Genomic DNA, 20948 nt, shown 5'->3' with positions numbered 1-20948 from the left:
AACTTTGCAGCTAAAATTCTTTTTCCAAACTTTGCAAACATTCTGTACAGCCTAAATTAGTGCTCAGATCAAACTGGATCTCAACAGTTGCTCAATGTTCTTCTAAAGGTGAAAAAGCATTTGTTTATCTGAACTACACCCATTTTCAATTTCAACACAGCAAACCTCTCATTTGTTCTTAAGGCAACTTTTAAGCCATACATATTGGGATTGGTTATTACTGAAGATAATTTATGCAATCATGAGCCAAAGATGCTAAGTTGGCTAGAAGAAAACCATGCAAGTAAGCAAACTCTACCACATGTGGGACACACCTCCTGTGCATATATAAAGGTTTGCCACTGTCCTTGGTTGCAGCAGGCACTCCCTGGGCTAAACAGCATCACCATGTCTGTTCGATACAGCTCAAGCAAGCAATACTCTTCCTCCAAAAGTGGAGGAGGAGGTGGAGGAGGAGGATCCATCAAAATTTCGAGCAGCAAAAGCTCCCATGGTGGAGGATATAGCTCAGGGGGCGGTTTCAGTGGTGGCTCTTTTAGCCGTGGGAGCTCTGGTGGAGGCTGCTTTGGAAGCTCATCGGGTGGCTATGGAGGTGGACTAGGAGGTGGGTATGGTGGAGGTAGCTTTGGTGGAGGCTACGGAGGTGGCAGCTTTGGTGGGGGCTATGGAGGGGGCAGTTTTGGAGGAGGCAGCTTTGGAGGGGGCAACTTTGGTGGGGGCTTCGGCGGAGGCGGCTATGGAGGAGGCTATGGTGGTGGGTTGGGAGATGGTGGCCTTCTCTCTGGAAATGAAAAAATCACCATGCAAAATCTGAACGACCGCCTGGCTTCCTACCTGGACAAAGTTCGGGCTCTTGAAGAATCAAACTATGAGCTAGAAGGCAAAATCAAAGAGTGGTATGAAAAGTATGGCAACAGAGGCCAGAGAGAGCCTCGTGACTACAGCAAATACTACAGAACCATTGAAGATCTTAAAAATCAGGTAAGGGGCATTTAAAAATCCAACTGTAAGCCTATTTTTCATCCATGTGATTCAGATAGATCAATTTTAAATGAGCCATGATGTAGCTGTCCATTTTGTATGCCTATGTTACTTTCTTGCTTCCAAAATCAGTCCTTTCTCATCAAAGGTAAATATTTGTGAGGGCATGGTCATTTCAATATTCATCCAAAAATGTGTGTTGTGTGTCTTATAGGATGGTGGATTAATGAAAATGTTTTTGTTTTAATGAGTGTAGAATGAGTCTACAGTTAAAATACATTAGATCATTTATAAATAGGAAAACAGAAAGAATTATTAAATTCTGAACAAAATATCATTCGGGTTGATAACAAAAAAAAAAAATACTTATTACCTACACTGCAAGAAACATGAACTCTCCAGTAAGGAAATGATATATTGTTTGCGTCTAGAGATTTGTGAACTGTACCTACAGTGTACCAGCTTAGAGTGTATTCATTTAGAATATATTTTTATTAAACCAAATACAGGTATGAGCCAGTATTAGCTGAAATACATGGAAATCACACAGTGTAAGAGGAGGACATATATGTAGGAACTCAGCTATATAATTCCAGTTAGTTTTCAAAAAGAGATGATAGAGAAATAGAAGAGTATAGAGCCTTCAAGAGAACAAATGACTCAAGTTTAAGTGCCAGGGTAAGCCTACAATATTTCATATTTAAAATAAAAAATTCCCCCCAAATTTTTAAGAGAGCAACATAAAAAATGTAGTTCATCTATGCCACTTTAAAAGCCATATCTATGTCTTATTTCTTTACCTCTTCCCACAGATCCTTAATCTAACAACTGATAACGCCAATGTCCTGCTTCAGATCGACAATGCCAGGCTGGCAGCGGATGACTTCAGACTGAAGTAAGCTAAATGGATGGAGTACAGTACTGTCACAACAAATATATGAGTTTGTTTTTCACAATGACATTGGAAATCCACAGTAGCATTTACATTTTTCCTGAATTCATTTAAAGTTAAAAGTACTGGAGCCGTCAGAGATATTTTCCGTTTCAATATTACCTTTTTGAGCAATATTAAAAGAAGAAAATGCGTTTTAAAGTAACTGCTAAGCTTCTTTGCATTAAACCACTAATATCCCTATGTGAGTTAGTACATGATAAATGTCCCCATGATATGAAGTCAACTCTATATTTGCTTTTTAAATAGTTTCTGCCCAAGTACACCTCCCTTACTTATGTTATAACCAGGTACCGTACCCTGTCTGTTTCAGGTATGAGAACGAGGTAGCCCTCCGCCAGAGCGTGGACGCGGACATCAACGGCCTGCGCAGGGTGCTGGACGAGCTCACCCTGACCAAGGCTGACCTGGAGATGCAGATCGAGAGCCTGACTGAAGAGCTGGCCTACCTGAGGAAGAACCATGAAGAGGTGATGCAAAAAGTTATCCGTACTTCCCCCAGCCAAAAGATTGCTCATTTTGGTCACAGTGCAGACATTAAATTTTTTCTGTTCCTCAAACAGGAAATGAAAGACCTTCAAAATGTGTCCACTGGTGATGTGAATGTGGAAATGAACGCTGCCCCGGGTGTTGATCTGACTCAACTTCTGAATAACATGAGAAGCCAGTATGAACAACTTGCTGAACAGAACCGCAAAGACGCTGAGGCCTGGTTCAATGAAAAGGTAACCGGCCTTCCCCTTCATGGTGAAGCCAATGGAGGTCGGTTACCATTTCAGATTTTGCTCATCTTTTCCTTTTTCTCATACTCTAGAGCAAAGAACTGACTACAGAAATCGACAGTAACATTGAACAAATGTCCAGCCAAAAAACTGAGATTACTGAATTGAGACGCACTGTTCAAGGTCTGGAAATCGAACTACAGTCTCAACTAGCCCTGGTATGTTAATAACTCTCTCACACAGTTTCATGCTCATGCAAGAATATGTCTCACACACACACACACACACACACACACACACACTGCGGAGCTGGGGTACGAAAGTAGAAATAAAAATTGGAGCTCTTGTTAATGGGAGAAAAGCATCATTGGCATCAAATGTAAAACGCAAATTCTATTCATCTTATTTATGCTTCTATATGATGTCTGAAGTTGTTAAATAAATGTCACTGTACTCAACTGAACGAGGGGGTCGCTAAGCCACAATCTATTCTCTCCCCTTTTCAGAAACAATCTCTGGAAGCCTCCCTGGCAGAAACGGAAGGTCGCTACTGTGTGCAGCTCTCCCAGATTCAGGCGCAGATCTCCTCTCTGGAGGAGCAACTGCAGCAGATTCGAGCTGAAACCGAGTGCCAGAATTCTGAGTACCAGCAACTCCTGGATATTAAGATTCGACTGGAGAGCGAGATTCAGACCTACCGCAGCCTGCTAGAAGGAGAGGGAGGGTAAATCATATCATTTTTTTTTAATTATCCCAGTAGCTCTGATTCGCTATTCCAAATCGCCAGGCTTTCCTAAAACCCAAGGAAGTGCCAGAGAATGGGAAATGGGAAAGCAGGGAGGAGGCAGAATACCAAAAAAGAAAAAAAAAAAAAAATGCGTGTGGAACCAGCCCGTTTCTCACGTATTTGATTCTGAGGGTTGTGTGTATATAAAATGGTGTTTAAAGACTGTGTTTTAGAATTTAAAGTTCATACTTGGCAGGGTGATTTTTTCCCCCTTAAAACGGGTTTATTTTCTAAAGTAACAAAAAGCCGGAAAGCGACCCACCGTCTCCCAAAGTTTGAGTGAACTGAATGTGACGTTCACTCCCTGCAGCTCCAAAGGCTACGGCGGCGGCGGACGCGGCGGCGGCTACGGCGGCGGAAGTTCCGGCGGCGGCTACGGCGGCGGAAGTTCGGGCGGCGGCTACGGCGGCGGCAGTTCCGGCGGCGGCGGTAGCTACGGCGGCGGAAGTTCCGGCGGCGGCTACGGCGGCGGCAGTTCCGGCGGCGGCGGCGGCGGTAGCTACGGCGGCGGAAGCTCTGGCGGAGGCCGCAAGACCTCTTCCGGGTCCTCTGGGGAGTCCTCATCTAAGGGACCAAGGTCAGGAGAACCTGGCTGGGGTAATAAGAATTCGTCTTAACTTTCTAAAAAATTAAAATCTTAGGGCTCCCACTTTGCATTTTATTTTTAAATAAATTATACTCTGGACACCCATCTTGAAGGAAAACTTGCGTAGTCTAAGATGCTATCGCTTAAACATTGCTCAGATTTTTTAAGCAACTTTAGAAAGTTAAATTTTCTTTTTTAAATTTGGTGTCTTTTTCTTTTACAAATGCTGCTTGTTAATTAGTGGGGGACCCTCCCCCCCAATTTGCTTAGTCTAAATTCTATTTTCTTTTTCGTGATTCACATGCAGACAACAGTAAAACCAGAGTGATCAAGACAATTATTGAAGAAGTGACACCTGATGGTAGAGTCCTTTCATCTAAGGTTGAATCAGAAACCAAGAAACACTACAAATAAACTACATCAGGCGGAGAGTCTCCCTTCACACAGGCCACTGTGCACAGATGCATGGAAAACAGAACCTCCAAGAAGAACAGAACCTTCAGTCTTAATGGTCTATGGAAATAGGTTCCCTCTTTGAAAATAAGGTGTCTAAAAGGTGTTTTTGTGGTTTCTGTATTTCTTCTTTTCACTTTACCAGAAAGTGTTCTTTAAAGGGAAAAAAAAAAATTCTATCCTCATCTACTAATGAATTCAATAAACTTTCTTACTGATGCAAACCATTTTACTTGGTCAGAATTGTCTTTATTTAAATTAGGTTATATTTTTAACATTAAACAGTCAACTACAGCCTTTGAAGGTTGATTTATACATAAAGTTTTTAAGAGCTTATTGTCATTAGGATTTCTTTGAGTACATTTTTAACCTATGGGTATGTTGGACCAATGTCAGTAACCTCACTGAGTAAGAAGTTCATGAGTCTCCAATCTTATTTTTTCTTAACGATACATAATATGTGGATAGATCCCAGTTCTCTGTCTTTGAATTATAAGCCTGGAAATTCTGAAATCTCTCAACTCAGACCCAAAAATAAAGTTAATTGGAAATTTCACATTTCATGATTACTTGACTTCTCACATTTACCTTCCCGTATTTTCTTCCCATTACTATATTACTTCTGCCCAATTGCCATGCAGCTTAAGAGATATTTTCCAGTGCTTTCTAACACTGTGAAATCATATCACACAAAATTATGTGGTGCCCGTCAGATGAACAGGAGAAGCACTGTCAAGCCAGGTGATGCCAATGTGACCGAAAGGACACCTCTCTTTTTGCCTTGGCCAACCCTGCCCAGTGATCAGTACTAAAAATCTGGTACTTGTAGGGTCAACCCCATCACCACGTCTTTCAGCCAATAAGAACCCAAATTACATTACTTCATACTCTGCTAGTATATGGGGTGGGTAGGGGCTGGAGTTATTCTGCCCCTGAGACTACCTTATGTTCTCTGGTGGATTCCTGTATTACCCATGTCTACCAAATAGCATGCCTCAATATTCGTCCTGATTTGAGCTCCAGTTTTCCCCAGGACATGAGCCCTGGTCCCCAAGCCATTTGCTTGGAACTCCTGTTCGGTAAACCCTACCCTCTGTACCCTAAATTGATGACTGAAATCCTATTTCAATGTGAATAAATTTCCCTATAGTGAAGTTTCCATGACCAGCTTGGCACCAAATAATACCATAGTTCAAAGATTCTCCACTTAATTCATATGTCCTATTATATATGTACCAGCCACTCTTTTGGGGGGCCAGTCTTCTGAGGTTCACTGTTGAAGTCCCAGCATGCCACATTATAAAGCCCTGAAACACATGTTGCTGGGTAAGGACTCTTAGAGCACATACTGTGTAAATATTGACTGGTGTTCAAAAACACTATCTTTTTAAAATATGTATTATCTAACAAAGTCCCTGGAGTATCCTATATAATAAAAGGGTAATATGCAAATCGACCGAATGGTAGAACAACTGGTCACTATGACACACACTGGTCACCAGGGGGCAGATGCTCAACACAAGAGCTGCCCCCTGGTGGTCAGTGCACTCCCACAGGGGGAGCACTCCTCAGCCACAAGCCAGGCTGATGGCTCATGAGCACAGCGGCCCACCTCCATGGTAGTACTAAGGATGTCCGACTGACAGCTTAGGCTCGCTTGGGCCTACGCCATCAGTCAGACATCCCCCGAGGGCTCTCAGACTGCGAAAGGGCACAGGCTGGGCTGAGGGACCTGCCCCCAGTGCACTAATGTCATGCACCAGGCCTCTAGTTTTTCATAAGCTGAGATAGCCATTCTCTTCATACTAAAAAGATAAGTGTGTTCATATTCAATAATACTGACTTGAGACAAATACAAATACGTTATTATAAGACTAGAGGCCCGGTGCATGAATTCATGCACTGGTGGAGTCCAGCCGGCCTGCCCTTTTGAGGGCCATCAGGAGTGGGCTGGTTGGGGTGAGGGGCTGTGGGTGGGGCCAGCCAGAGTGAAGGGCCACAGGCGGTTTGCTGACTGGCCCTGCCCCCAGTGAGAGTGGGGGGGCTGGCCAGGGCGAGGGGCCACAGGCATTCTGGTCATTCACTGTCCGGTCAATTTGCATATTACTCTTTTATTATATAGGACTAGAGGCCCAGTGCACGAAATTCATGCACAGATGGGGTCCCTAGCAGCTGCCAGCTGCCAGCCGGGGCCTCCCTTCCTTCGTTCTGCATCGCTCCCTGGTGGTCAGCGCATGTCATAGCAAGCAATCAAACTCCCATTGGTCAAACTCCAGAGGGGACACTTTGCATATTAGGCTTTTATATAGAGACTATAAGCCCATTGCACGAAGAGATTCGTGCAGTAGATCTTCCTTCCTCTGGCTGCTGGCACCGGTTTTTCTCCGGCACCCAGGACCCAGGCCTTCACTCCGGCCGCAGCGGAGAAGGCAAGCCTCTTCAGTCTTCAGTCGTCTTCAGTCTTCAGTCATTTTCAGTCTTCGCTCCGCACCTCCATATGCAAATTAACCTCCATCTTTGTTGGGTTAATTTGCATACCCATCCTGATTGGCTGGTGGGCATGGCAGAGTGACACCAATTTGCATGTTTCTCTTTTATTAGTGTAGATAGTTGTTTGTTATTAAGCTTTGTCTCTTCTTCTATCCATTCATAAGCCAGGATCTCAGTGCATCAGAGGTCAGATAAAGATCTGTGTGGTGAGAAAAATCTTCATTTCTGAAAGGTCTGAATCATGGTGGTCCTGTTGTCTGACCTTTTCAATCTTCCAATATCTCCTTAAACAATTATTTATATTAAATTCTCTCTGACAAGCCCTGGGCAGGTAGCTCAGCTGATTAGAGCATTATCCTGATATGCCAAGGTTATGGGTTCGATCTCTGGTCAGGGCACATACAAGAATCAACAGATGAATGGGTGGAGCAATGAATCGATGTTTCTTCAACTCTCTATTTTTTGTCTCTCTTTCCCTTCTTCTCTCTATAAAATCAATAAAAAGTATTTATAAAATATTCACAATCTTTAGAGAAATGCAAGTCAAACATTAGGGTAACTGCTATTTAAAAAATAAGACTTGGCTTGGGATGGTGAACACAATATGATATACAGATGTATTATAGATTTGTACCCTGAAACCTATATAATTTTATTAACCAATGTCACCCCAATAAATTCAATTTAAAAATAACAAAAAATAGGAAATAGCAAGTGTTGGCAAGGATGTGGAAAAATCAAAACTCTTATGCCCCGTTGGTGGGAATGTAAAATGGTACAGCTGCTATGGAAAACAGTATTATGGTTCCTCAAAAATATTAAAACTAGCCCGGCCTGTGTGGCTCGGTGGTTGAGCGTCGACTTATTAACCAGGAGGTCATGGTTCGATTCCCACTCAGGGCACATGCCTAGGTTGTGAGCTCGATCCCCAGTAGGAGACATGCAGGAGGCAGCTGATCAGTGATTCTCTTATCATTGATGTTTCTAACTCTCCCCCTCTCCCTTCCTCTCTGAAATCAATAAAAATATATTTAAATATATGTATATCAAAATTAGAATTACCATATAATTCAACAATAACGTCCAAAAGAATTGAAATCAGGGTCATGTTTCCAGCAGCATTATTCACAATAAGAGATTGAGCAACTATTTTCTTCCGCTTCATGTTCCCTGCTACTAGTACAGTCATGGTGCATAGTAAGTGCTCATTAAAATTTCCTTTCATGTTGTTATGAGTTTTATTTTAAAAAACATAAGTTGTTATGAGAAACGTGTTTTCTCATCTTAAAATCAGAAGAAAGAAACCTCTCTTCCTGATTCCTTGTAAGGTCCAAATGAGATAATACACAAGAAATCACTTTGGAAGCTGTAAAGCACCATATAAATGTAAGGAAATCTTGTCTTTATATTCATTGTGCTCTGGCATTTTGAAAAGCTCAATATTAAGGTTGCTTCTGATCAGGGGTTAATAATTTCTAGTTAAGGCCAAAGCAGAGGTTCAGAATCTAAGCAATATCCATTTGAAGGTGAACACTGCCCCCTGGTGGAAATAGAAGGGCAGGGGCAAGTGTGGTTAACAATGTGGGATTGCCAAGGGTGATAGTGACTGCAGAGAAACCACTTACCTAAATTTATACTTCTTGCCTTTTTTGTCACAAATGCTCTTTTAGAAGTAGTTTCTTTACATATGCAGGATGTAGACACATTACATCTATAAGTTGTCTAAGTATTATTATGTACAGTTAATAATCAGGCACTGAAGAGATTTTTAATTCCTTATATACTTTAATATTCTAATTCTTTAATATTTTGATTCAATAATCCAATAACAATTAAAAGAATAATTTTTACAATTTATACTACATGTTAATACTATTGATGACAATAGTGCCACAGGTATATGTATTAGCATGGTTCATTTAGAGTATATATAAGATATGCTCATGATGCCAGAATCTCAAGGCCATCTTGAACATATACCAAGTCTCCCCCTGGCATGCGCCTGGTGACTGAGCAAACTGCTTAACATTTCTGGGTCTCAGTTGATTCATCTTCCAAAAACAGGGACTGAATTACGTGAAATCTGAGGTTCTTCGCAGTAATAAAAAGATCTTACAACTTGGCCAAATTTCATTTAAAGGCCATGCTGATGCTGGTGACAAGTACTGGCTGAGCAGGCTTTGGACTGCTTGTGCCAACCCAGTTCCAGAAGACACCCTGACTGTCCTGGTAACAAACCAACTTTATACCTGAACCTGAAACCAGTCAAATCCAACCAGGTCCTTCCTACCCTTCCACCTGCTTCACCCCCACCCTCCTCACTACTGCTTCAAGAGGAGGCTTCTCAGGTCACTTCTCCTTACTCACCTCACCTTTCTTCCCAGCTTGACCTCCCCAGACCCCCCCCCCCTACACACACACACAGTTTGTAACACAATAATAATAACAATAACGTCTGCTCTTCATTGACAGTTTTTCATTTGCCAGACACTGTGCTAAGTGTAATCTCCTTTAGCATCTCAACAAACTGAGGTGGAAACTGTTTTATCCACATTTTAACAATTATCTGAACCCTTTCTGCAAGCCTCCCTGGGTTCAATTGAAAAGATACTTTTAGCCGGGGGAGGGTGTTAAATAAAGGAATCAGTCAATATTTATGTTGTTGTTCAAGGTAATTAGTAGATGTTAAAATCCTGGTAAGACCAGAAAAGTTACCAGGATTATATTTTTTTAAATAACACTTTTTTTGTTGTTCTGATGGGATAAAATATGTGTTTCTGTTGTTAATGGTTCTTTATATACCTCTCTGGTAATTAAGACTCTGCTGTAGCTGATGGTACCCTATTACAGTCTTACTTAACTTTTAAAATTTTATAATATCCTGTGCCAGATAATGATGGTATATTCTTAGGATCAAGATGAAAGTAAAGGATTACTCATTCAAAATTAGCAGTTAAAATAATGAACTTAATATAGAATGAACCCTATTATATGTAAGATAACAAACACCCTGAAGCAACAGCCAGAGATGGTAGACATTAATTTTTTTAGATCATCCAATTACACATAATTTCATGTTAATCTGAATGATGCCATTTTTCTTTTGGCATGCATAACTCAAATAGAAACATCCCAAATGGTATCTATAAAAGCTCAAAGAAACCATCAGTGCACAATATTCTGTTCTCCTTTGAAGCTACAGCTATCCACAGACAAGGAACGTTTCTCATACCACCATGTCTCTCCGATTTTCTAGTGGGTCCAGGCGTATTTGCTTGCGGTCTGGACCTGGATCCATCAGACCAGCCGGTGGAGGCATGCGCTTTGCAGGCAGCAATGCATGTGGCAGCTCTGCTGCTGGAAGTGGACTTCCCTGTGCCTTGGGAGGGAGCCTGGGCAGTGTTTCTGGTGGGAACCAGGCTGGTGGTGCCTTTGGCAATGCAGCTTGTGCCGGCTTTGCTGGAAGCGAAGGGGGCCTCCTCTCTGGGAATGAGAAGGTGACCATGCAGAATCTTAACGACCGTTTGGCATCCTACCTGGATAATGTGCGCGCTCTGGAGGAGGCAAATGCTGAATTAGAGAGAAAAATCAAGAGTTGGTATGAAAAATATGGTCCTGGATCCTGCCGTGGACTTGATCATGACTACAGTAGATACCACCTAACAATCGACAATCTTAAGAGTAAGGTGAGAAATCGCAAATTTGGAACTATTCCAAGTATTTAAAATGAAGAATTACCTTGCAAAAGACAGAGCTTCAACAAGAAATGCTTTATAACTGTTACCTGTAATTTACATCGCATTTATTTATTTATTTAGGTAAATAATTCTTCCTTTTAGTCAGAAATAGGCACTTTGATTCAAGAATGTCCATGTAGCTTAAATGTTAATAATTCCACTATTTTTTTTATTTTGAAGTATGTTCATTGATAAGAAAGTATTGTGCTCTAAAGTTATATGAGTATATGAGAAAAAAACATATATATGAGTATAACCATACCTGTAACTTTTAAAAATTAAAGTTTAAACATTTTGGTTGTTACCTAAGGGAGTCAGATTTTTATGCAAGAGTTTCATTGTGTAACATTCCTTATCTCCTGAAATAATAAATTACAAAAGCAACTTACTTGTTATGTTCTCCCTTTTGATTTCTTCTAGATTATCTCTTCCACAACGGCTAACGCCAATGTCATTCTGCAGATTGATAATGCCAGGCTGGCTGCGGATGATTTCCGGCTAAAGTAGGTGACAAAATAATCACACTCTAGAAAAAGTTCCCTGTCTATGTACTGTGTTAAATAAGCATTTCCATTTCATCCCACGTAGAACGAAGTGCAACCTAAGAGATTAAAGGAAGTAATGCATGTTATAATATGATATAAAGCATGTTATAATCTTTCAATTAGCTATACTTAGAATTTATACATACTTATTACATTGCTGTGACAAAATATCACTGTATTTCTATGCCTGCCTAGAATATACAATGAGTGGCCAGATTATTATAACCGGCCAGATTATTATGACCACCCCATCAGTACTTCATTGACACTTCCAAAAATACTGAAAATTGAAAACTTCCTAAGCAAATACTCTCAAGGTTTTATTATTATTATTATTTGCATAAGTAATTCACTTCATTGTACTGATGGGGTGGTCATAATAATCTGGCCACTCATTGTACTGCCAAGAGCAAAGATGTTTGTAAATATTTGTTGCCTAAGGAAAAAATATTAACCAAGGTAAAATTACAAAGTGGTGTGTTTTATTTAATTGGGATATACCAGTGGAATTTGTGTGATTAAATATCTGCAGATTATCCTGCCCAGAATTGGGTGAAAGGAGAGAAGCGGGCTTTCTCTGTGTACTTTTATAATATTTGGATTCCGAACTCAATGTCTAACTTTCAATTAAAAGCAATTGAGGCATTATTGTCCTGTCTCTTGAGGTGGTCTCACTGGTGCTGATGTTCACTTACTGCCTCTCAAGGTATGAAAATGAGCTCGCTCTTCACCAGAACACCGAGGCCGACATCAATGGGCTAAGGCGAGTGCTGGATGAACTGACGCTCTGCAGGACCGACCAGGAGCTGCAGTACGAATCCCTGAGTGAAGAGATGACGTACCTCAAGAAGAACCATGAAGAGGTAGGAGCAGCTTCACTTCTAGTCACATCACAATTGCACACATTTGAAATACTTCTGGGGGACAATTAATGTATAATAGTAATTCACGCTCATTATAATAACTCAAACAATGCCCAGGCTATACAGGAAGAATTTCATTTCTCTCACTCTGCCCTTCTACTCTCATCCCTCAAGGTAATAAATGTTAGTAATTTGATCTGGATCCTTCCATTATCGAGACCGATATAATATTCTATTTTTCTGAAAATATGACATTGCTTTTGCATTAATGCAACCATCTTTCTTTCAATGACATTATTCCTTTAATTCACATAGGCTTATCTTGCGGTCAATCTTCTCACAAAAGACCTATCAGACTAGAAAACGATGTCAATGTTCTCCCTACTTAATGAGCCTATTACTATAATATTGAACCCTACACAATGATAATCCCATAATTTGACGCATAACACCAGGAAACTTCAACCCCCCTCCAAAAAAAGTACTACCCCAAATGTAATTGCAAAAGTCTCCAAAATCATAGATGCCAAATTTTCTGAAAACAACCTATGACAAATGTGCCCCATCATTGGGTAGAAATGGCTAAAAAACCAAATCTACTGTCCCCAAAGAGTAAAATTATGGGAGAGGGAGAGAGAGAAGGAGTACTTCAAAAGAAAAAAAATTAAAATAAAAGAGAAACAGGGAGAGGGGAGAGTGTCCCAGAGCAGGGGGATGGAAGAGTCAGGCCACCAGAGTATCAGCAGGAGAGTGAAAAACAGACCCAGGCTTTGCAGAGAGTGTGACATCAGGAAAAGAAACAATCCCAGAAGAGAAGAAATAGCAACCACAGCAGCCCAGCCAGCTGTGGGCCTTAGGGTAGGAGAGGATTCACTGTCCTCCTTAAAGACACCTAAACAAAAAGAAGGTACCTCTGAATGCACTGATTGTGGGAACAAGGAGCCACTCGCATCTCAACATCCCCCTGAGAGTGTCAAATTTACCACATTCACCAGTGACCAGCACCCCTAGGATAACACCAAGAAATTCCATTTTCTTTCTTTTTTTAAATTTTTATTTATTGATTTTTAGAGAGACATCAATTTGCTGTTTCACTTATTTATGCACTCATTGGCTGAGTCTTGTATGCCCCCTGACTGAGGATCGAACTCACAGTCTTGGCGCATCAGGCTGATGCTCTAACCAACTGAGCTACCCGGCCAGGGCCCAAGCAATTCAACGTTTAAACTCTTTTAACAAGAAGAATTTTTCTTCACATGAATTATACACAAAACCCCCAAAATATGGAAATAACTTCAAGTTATCAGTGGTCTCCTTGGGCAATGTAAATCTTTTGCTCTTGGTGGGCACTGGCAGGCCACTGGCCTAAGGTCATAAAAATATGACTTAAGAAAGCAGAGATAGCAACCCATCAAAAGCAAGTACTGATGAAAAAGGTCAGCTACCTAAGGCACTACGTCCAGGTCACTGATAAGCTGATTTGTCCAGAAATCCATTTTTTGACCAGATTAGACTATTTAATGACTCAAACTAGAACATGTCCTAGGACAGAGCGGCCACAGAGTATAGTTACTAACAGCAGACACTCTGGAGCAAGTATGTACCACATTCTGACCCTGGGGTGTTCAAATCCCAGCCTTTCGAGTACTAAGAACCTGGGGAGATTCCTTTATCTCTCTGTGCTTCCGTTTCCTGTCTGTCAAATAAGTCTAATAGCACATAACACATAACGAGGTCAAAAGACTTGAATGCGGTAATGCATGTAAACCACTTCGAACAATGCCTGGGAAGCCCTCAATAAAGGATAGCTCTTGTCCCTCCTGTGAGAGCTCCTTGTGGGCAGGGATCTATCTTTCTTTCTTTCTTTCTTTCTTTCTTTCTTTCTTTCTTTCTTCCTTTCTTCCTTTCTTCCCTTCTTCCTCTCTTTCCCTTCTTCCTCTCTTTCCCTTCTTCCTCTCTTTCCCTTCTTCCTCTCTTTCCCTTCTTCCTCTCTTTCCCTTCTTCCTCTCTTTCCCTTCTTCCTCTCTTTCCCTTCTTCCTCTCTTTCCCTTCTTCCTCTCTTTCCCTTCTTCCTCTCTTTCCCTTCTTCCTCTCTTTCCCTTCTTCCTCTCTTTCCCTTCTTCCTCTCTTTCCCTTCTTCCTCTCTTTCCCTTCTTCCTCTCTTTCCCTTCTTCCTCTCTTTCCCTTCTTCCTCTCTTTCCCTTCTTCCTCTCTTTCCCTTCTTCCTCTCTTTCCCTTCTTCCTCTCTTTCCCTTCTTCCTCTCTTTCCCTTCTTCCTCTCTTTCCCTTCTTCCTCTCTTTCCCTTCTTCCTCTCTTTCCCTTCTTCCTCTCTTTCCCTTCTTCCTCTCTTTCCCTTCTTCCTCTCTTTCCCTTCTTCCTCTCTTTCCCTTCTTCCTCTCTTTCCCTTCTTCCTCTCTTTCCCTTCTTCCTCTCTTTCCCTTCTTCCTCTCTTTCCCTTCTTCCTCTCTTTCCCTTCTTCCTCTCTTTCCCTTCTTCCTCTCTTTCCCTTCTTCCTCTCTTTCCCTTCTTCCTCTCTTTCCCTTCTTCCTCTCTTTCCCTTCTTCCTCTCTTTCCCTTCTTCCTCTCTTTCCCTTCTTCCTCTCTTTCCCTTCTTCCTCTCTTTCCCTTCTTCCTCTCTTTCCCTTCTTCCTCTCTTTCCCTTCTTCCTCTCTTTCCCTTCTTCCTCTCTTTCCCTTCTTTCTTTCTTTCTTTCTTTCTTTCTTTCTTTCTTTCTTTCTTTCTTTCCTACTGCTTCATTCCCGTCCAGGAGAACGCTCTCTGACATTTAGTCAATAGTTATGTGCCTAATCACTCTCTGGTCTTTGTATCCCCGTCTCATTTTAAAATAATGAAACACTTCTCTGGGGATGCTGCCTTTTCACTGCGGTGTTGTTTGTGATTGTTTTCACTAACAGACCACTAATTCAATAGACGATTGGCATGACTCTGGGTCGAATGAGCCCATTTGAACGATCTTACGCCTCACATTATACACTGGAATTTAAACCACAGCCTTTGAGACATGAAGCAACCCTTTAGGAAACTCGTCTCAAATGGTTTGGGTAAATGGCCCCTAAAGTCAGGCTCACCTTTTGCTCCAGGAAATGAAGGCTCTGCAGTGCGCGGCCGGGGGCAACGTGAGCGTGGAGATGAACGCGGCGCCCGGGGTGGACCTCACGGTTCTGCTGAACAACATGCGGGCCGAGTACGAAGACCTCGCCGAGCAGAATCGCAGGGATGCGGAGGCCTGGTTCAATGAGAAGGTGAGGGACCCCCCGTCAGCCCTGCCCTCAGCACCCCGAGGGTGCAGGCCCAGTGAACCCCTTGCGCCCTGCCTTCCAGAGTGCCACCCTGCAGCAGCAGATCTCCGACGACGCCGGCGCAGCCACTTCGGCCCGGACCGAGCTGACCGAAATGAAGCGCAGCCTGCAGACCGTGGAGATCGAGCTGCAGTCGCTCCTGGCCATGGTAGGTGACAGCGCAGGTCGGCCTGCATTGCGTGATCCTAACAAGTCTAGCTGAAACCCTCCCGTTTTCCCTGTTAGAGCTTTTACCTACAAATACCTCCTGGGGACAGCAGGGAAGACAGACCTGAAACACTCAGTCAGAGAGACTACTAGACAAAGCTCTCTTCCTCCCTGAGGCCACTGAGGATTTCTTTCCTGGCAGGTGCTCAGGGCCCATTTCATGAAATAGCTCCTTCCTCGGGTGGCTCGTCTCAGCCCTGGATGGCAAGCAGCAGGCACTGTGCTCCACCACAAAGTTAAGTGGCAGGCTGACATCAGGCGAGCACAGGGGGCAGAGCTGGTGTGGACACCGGCAACATCTCCTAGTATTGATGAAAGCCTATGGAAAGCCACCTCGTGCTTTTCCTGAGGGGTGGGGGTGGGGGAGGAAAAGAGGGTGCATCTCTGATTCCCTGTGAGCCCTGCCAGCCTCTTCATCACCAGGGGGTCCAGGACAGCAGTCCCTGGAGACCACCCAGCACTAAAACCAGCTTCCTCTGGAGCAGCGGTTCTCAACCTGTGGGCCGCGACCCCTTTGGCGGTCGAACGACCCTTTCACAGGGGTCGCCTAAGACCATCCTGCATATCAGATATTTACAGTACGATTCATAACAGTAGCAACATGACAGTTATGAAGTAGCAACGAAAATAATTTTATGGTTGGGTCACAACATGAGGAACTGTATTTAAAGGGCCAGAAGGTTGAGAACCACTGCTGGAGTGTCAGCCGGCAGCACCCAGAGGACTGGATTTGGAGAATGACGGCACACATGGGCCCAGGGGTTCCCTGTTGCCCTGAGGACACCAGGTCACAACACAAAGAAAGAGCCATTATTATACAAATGAGTGCAGTAAGCCAAGAAAAAAAAAAAAGATGACTCAAAACAATAGGAAGGTTATTTTGTTTTAGCCACCCTAAAAAGGGGCAGTGCTTTCTTATCAGATAGCATTTAGATTGGAGACTTATTTTACCACTGACTGAATCCCAACTTAACCACCATGCCCCTCTTTTCACCTTCATCACCACTGTGGCTGGTACCCAAAACCCTCCAGACTACAGACTTTGAGCTCCTGGAACCCTCCTCTCTTCCCCATCCTCTTCTTTCCTGTAACTGGAACCCTGAGGACCTGTTCCTGCTGCTGTCCCCTGAATAGGAATCCCTCCTCTCACTTTTGTGCTATGTTGAAGGAAATGAATCACTCAGTTCCCAGGTCAGAATTTAAGCATTTTCACACAGAAACAATGATGTTAGAAAGTAGTTAGATTCTATGCAGCCAGTATAGTACTATAGTTTGGGCTCATGAAATAATCCACAACAACAAAACAAACAAACAAAACCTTTTTAACATACAACATAAATGAATTCTAGAATATGGTGGCATAGAACTAACTTCCATACCTGAGATTCTTTTGTCGTAGATGAATTCTAAGCACAATCTCCTGTAATTTCGCATGCAAATCATATGTAAATTGGGAGTTGTCTAAATGGATAAAGGTTTCATATGCTTCCAACTTCCAAGTAGTTTACCAGCTTCCAAGTTCATCCTACCCTCCTTCCACCTCCATGAGCCAACGTTTACAGCAGAAGGCTATGGAATAGAGATGCTGTCCCCTCTGATTTAAGACAGGATTGATAACCTTAAGAAGGAATACCATCACCAAGGAAGTTAAAGTTCTAAACAGCCGACCACACACCTCATTGACCCCTTGCCACTTCCTGCCTCACCCTCCCCATAACCATCCTGGTCACCTTCCACTCCTCTGCCCCTGGAGAGCCCAGTACCACCCATGTAATGCAGCCATCAGCCTCTTGGACCCACTGTCTGTCTGTCATGACAAATGTTTTATAATTTCCTCTTCATAATCTTAAAATGAAGTCAATAGATAATATATTTAACAATTTACACAAAAAAGAATTTTAAACCAGTGCAATGTCATAACTGCAATAAAAAGGAGAATTAAATGTATTTTAATATAAAATGTATTTAATATGTAAACATGTGGGTCCAACCAACCTAGAGTATGTAATGAAAGAGACAGAGGCTTACACATTTCTTTGATAAATGAGTTTTGTTCTAAACAATCAGGAATTGCTCCACACAAGAAGAAAAGGGAAATGAAAGAGTGGATGGGGGTGGACACTTGGATAATAACTAATATCAGGAGAAATAATAAGCACCCAGATATATTTATATATGATAAGGGAAAGAGGAAAATTACTTTAATTAAAGTAAGGATCACCTAACAAGACAAATTACAGACTATGGAAGTAGAAATGAGTAGGTATAGTATTCATAAAAGTAGTGTTGAAATAATGGCCTGGACTGTGTTATTAAATATGCCTCTTGTCTTGAAATTCCACCTCTGTCAAGCTGAAATCTCCATTTCAGCTTAAGGAAAGGCCTTTGATTGACATTAGAAAATCGAGGACAGATTAGAAAAAGAAAAAAAAAATACTGGGAACAGTGGTGGGGTAGATCTCTGGGGACAGTAGCAGAATAAGATTGAAAACAATAGGCAACCCCAAAATACATAAGTAATTTCAAAATATATGATTGCCAATGTTGATTTCTTATTGTGCTACCCCCAGAAAGTGTTTTAATATCTAGGTAGGTCATAATAGCAAATATTAACTAAATATCATGAATGTCCATTGGAAAAGTCTTAGGCAGTCACTTCCCCTTCTTCTCCACCTCCCATTTTATTGTGACACACCCCACAAATTTCCAAAGCTTGCTTAAGGAGCAGTACTGCCTTTTGCTGGGAAACACTGGCCTACATAGCCCTCAAAGTGGCTTCACCCCTTGCTCTGACATCTTTTATGTCTTCAGAAACAGTCCCTGGAGTGCTCCCTGTCTGAGACAGAAAGCAACTACTGTGCGCAGCTGGCCCAGATGCAGGCTCAGATCCGGGCCCTGGAGGAGCAGCTGCACCAGGTCAGAACAGAGACCGAGGGCCAGAAACTCGAGTACGAGCAGCTCCTGGACATCAAGGTCCACCTGGAAAAAGAGATTGAGACCTACTGCCGCCTGCTAGATGGAGATGGAAAGTAAGTGACACCACACGTTGTCTGTTCACCTTCCATGCCTCCAAGCCTTTCTTCTTTATTCCCACAGCCGAAAAGCCTGTTCATCTCCTGCCTCTGCAGTCATCTCTTCCATATTTTGTATACCACAGCCTGTAAACCTGTGGGTTTTAAAAATCAAATGGAAAGAAGGTTGTTTTCTATCCTCTCTTTAGATAACATTTCATTACCTTCAGCTCCTGCCCCACCCCCCCCCCCCCCAAAATCTATTTTCCTTTATAAAAAACTAAGACCAGGTTTTGGCATACAAAGTTCACTTAGTTTATGTTCACCTATCAATTCAATAAGTATTTCTCAAGTGATAAACAGAAATATTAAAAAATAAACTGTTGTTTTTTACAGCTCATGCTCCAAATCAAAGGGCTTTGGATCAGGAAGCTCAGGGAATTCATCTAAAGGTAATAAAATCTAATTGTATTTCTATTGCAGCAAATACTTCTGCATTAATGGCAACCGTACACTATGGCAACAGTCTATATTTAAACAATTTAAACCGAAGTGCTTAGCTTGGAACTTAAAATATTATTTTAAATGGATAAGACTCTTCTAAACTATGGGATATCCCCCCAAAAATGTATACACACTTTAACAGCTGGTAGCTCAATTTTGAAAATGAAATGTATTTTAATAAACACTGCCTTTATAATTATTCAACATGTGTGCATACATTTTTGGGAGACCCTATATTATTATAAATCTACTAGAGGCCCGGTGCATGGATTCATGCACCAGTGGGATCCCTTGGCCTGGCTTGCAGGGATCGGGCTGAAACTACCTGACACCCCCTGAGGGGTCCCGGATTGTGAGAGGGTGGTTCTTAGGTGACACACCCCAGAATCGGGCTCCCTCCTCTCTGGTTCTGGGTTCATCACCGGAGAACTGCAGCTGCCAAGTGACCGCAGCTTGGCAGCTCCTGCGTTGAGCATCTGCCCCCTGGTGGTCAGTGCGCATCATAGCTACTGGCCAGTTGGCCGGTCAGCTGGTTGGCCATCAGCTAGTCACTTAAGCTTTTATATATATAGATATTTATTCCCTCACCAAAAATGTACATAATATATTATATTACAACCAACAGTTGAATTCTTTGTCATGCAATCTTTTAGGTTGAATATGTGTATTCATATATGTTTTACTTCTAGATTTATCTAAAACCACGCTGGTAAAGACGGTGGTTGAAGAGATAGATCAACGTGGTAAAGTCCTTTCATCGAGGATTCAGTCCATCGAAGAAAAGACATCTAAAATTACCAATGGCAAGACAGAACAAAGGGTTTCTTTCTAGCTGTCATTTTTGAGAAAAGAATAATTTGGGGAAGGATCCTGCACAACTGCATTATTCTAAATCTCAAGGAGATAATAAAAATATTTTCTACCTTAAAGATAAGTTTCTTGGGGGGAAGACCTGTTTTCTTGGTTACCTTTTACTGGAAAAGGGGTGTTAATTTTCAAATAAATAAAAAAGTTAATGTGCACTCATTTCCATTCACTCATGACTAAAAAATGATGATTTGTGATTTATTTTGTCTTGGATTCTAAGCCTTCCCTGTTCTTGTTCATTTTGCCCTCTAGTGGTTTCCTGACAAAGTATGTAAAAGAGGTAAATTTGTGAGATCTGTCCTATCTGAAAATATTTTTATTTCACCCTCCCTCATGATGAATTATTAAAGTAGAGAACTTTGGGTTGGACAGTGCTTTCAGTTAGAATTTTTCAAAGTCACTCTTCACGGGAATCATGGCTTCCAGGGCTATTGAGATATCAGAGCCATTCTGATTTCCCCATCAATGGCTCACAACTAGAAAGTGGAAGAACTGGAATATGAATGCTGATATATCTGATTCAGGAGTTCAAGTTTTCCCCACCAGCGTTGCTCAGCAGTTGAGTGTCAAACCAAGAAACAAGAAGTCGCTGGTTTGATGCCCGGTAAAGCACATATCCAGATTTTGGCCTCAATCCTCGGTGTTTCTACCTCTCTCTCCCTCTCCCTTCCTCTCCCTCTAAAAAAATTAAAAAATCAATAAAAAAAATTTTAAACAGTCCAAGTTCTTCCATGAATGGTGTTGTACTTCAGGAATAATAACCTTGGCACCCAACTGCTTAATGACCATGATAGAAAGAAAAGATTTGAAACCAGAAATCCAATGAAGGTTCAAAAAACTGATGCGAAAGAAAATGATAGTGACAAGGAAAAGAGAAAAGAGAAAAATGCTTCAAGAGACACTGCAAAAGTAGATTCAAGAG

The 20948-nt window shown here is 41.9% G+C and overlaps 2 protein-coding genes across 3 annotated transcripts; both read left to right on the top strand.

The window, feature by feature from the left end:
- Nucleotides 1-294: 294 nt before the first annotated feature.
- KRT10 (keratin 10) lies at nucleotides 295-4708 on the top strand. Of its 2 annotated transcripts, none has more exons than XM_070393768.1 (8): nucleotides 295-981; nucleotides 1794-1876; nucleotides 2247-2403; nucleotides 2497-2658; nucleotides 2748-2873; nucleotides 3162-3379; nucleotides 3753-4019; nucleotides 4336-4428. In XM_070393768.1, the coding sequence occupies exons 1-8, from the start codon at nucleotides 388-390 to the stop codon at nucleotides 4343-4345; spliced, it is 1617 nt and encodes a 538-aa protein (XP_070249869.1). In that variant the 5' UTR covers nucleotides 295-387; the 3' UTR covers nucleotides 4346-4428. The 2 variants fall into 2 exon arrangements, with proteins under 2 accessions (XP_070249869.1, XP_070249868.1); XM_070393767.1 differs by having other exon boundaries at nucleotides 305-981; nucleotides 3753-4039; nucleotides 4336-4708.
- Nucleotides 4709-10207: 5499 nt separating this feature from the next.
- KRT28 (keratin 28) lies at nucleotides 10208-19991 on the top strand. Its single transcript, XM_070395547.1, has 8 exons — nucleotides 10208-10657; nucleotides 11129-11211; nucleotides 11960-12116; nucleotides 15219-15380; nucleotides 15460-15585; nucleotides 18456-18673; nucleotides 19052-19107; nucleotides 19849-19991. Exons 1-8 carry the CDS (start codon nucleotides 10208-10210, stop codon nucleotides 19989-19991), a joined length of 1395 nt encoding a protein of 464 aa, XP_070251648.1.
- Nucleotides 19992-20948: the final 957 nt, after the last annotated feature.

This window comes from Myotis yumanensis, unplaced genomic scaffold (genome assembly GCF_028538775.1).
Source record: "Myotis yumanensis isolate MYYU_CA2020_CCGP unplaced genomic scaffold, mMyoYum1.0.hap1 SCAF_16, whole genome shotgun sequence".
Lineage (NCBI taxonomy): Eukaryota > Metazoa > Chordata > Mammalia > Chiroptera > Vespertilionidae > Myotis > Myotis yumanensis.
Note: the sequence above shows the minus strand (reverse complement) of the source record. Positions and strands in the feature narration are given on the sequence as shown.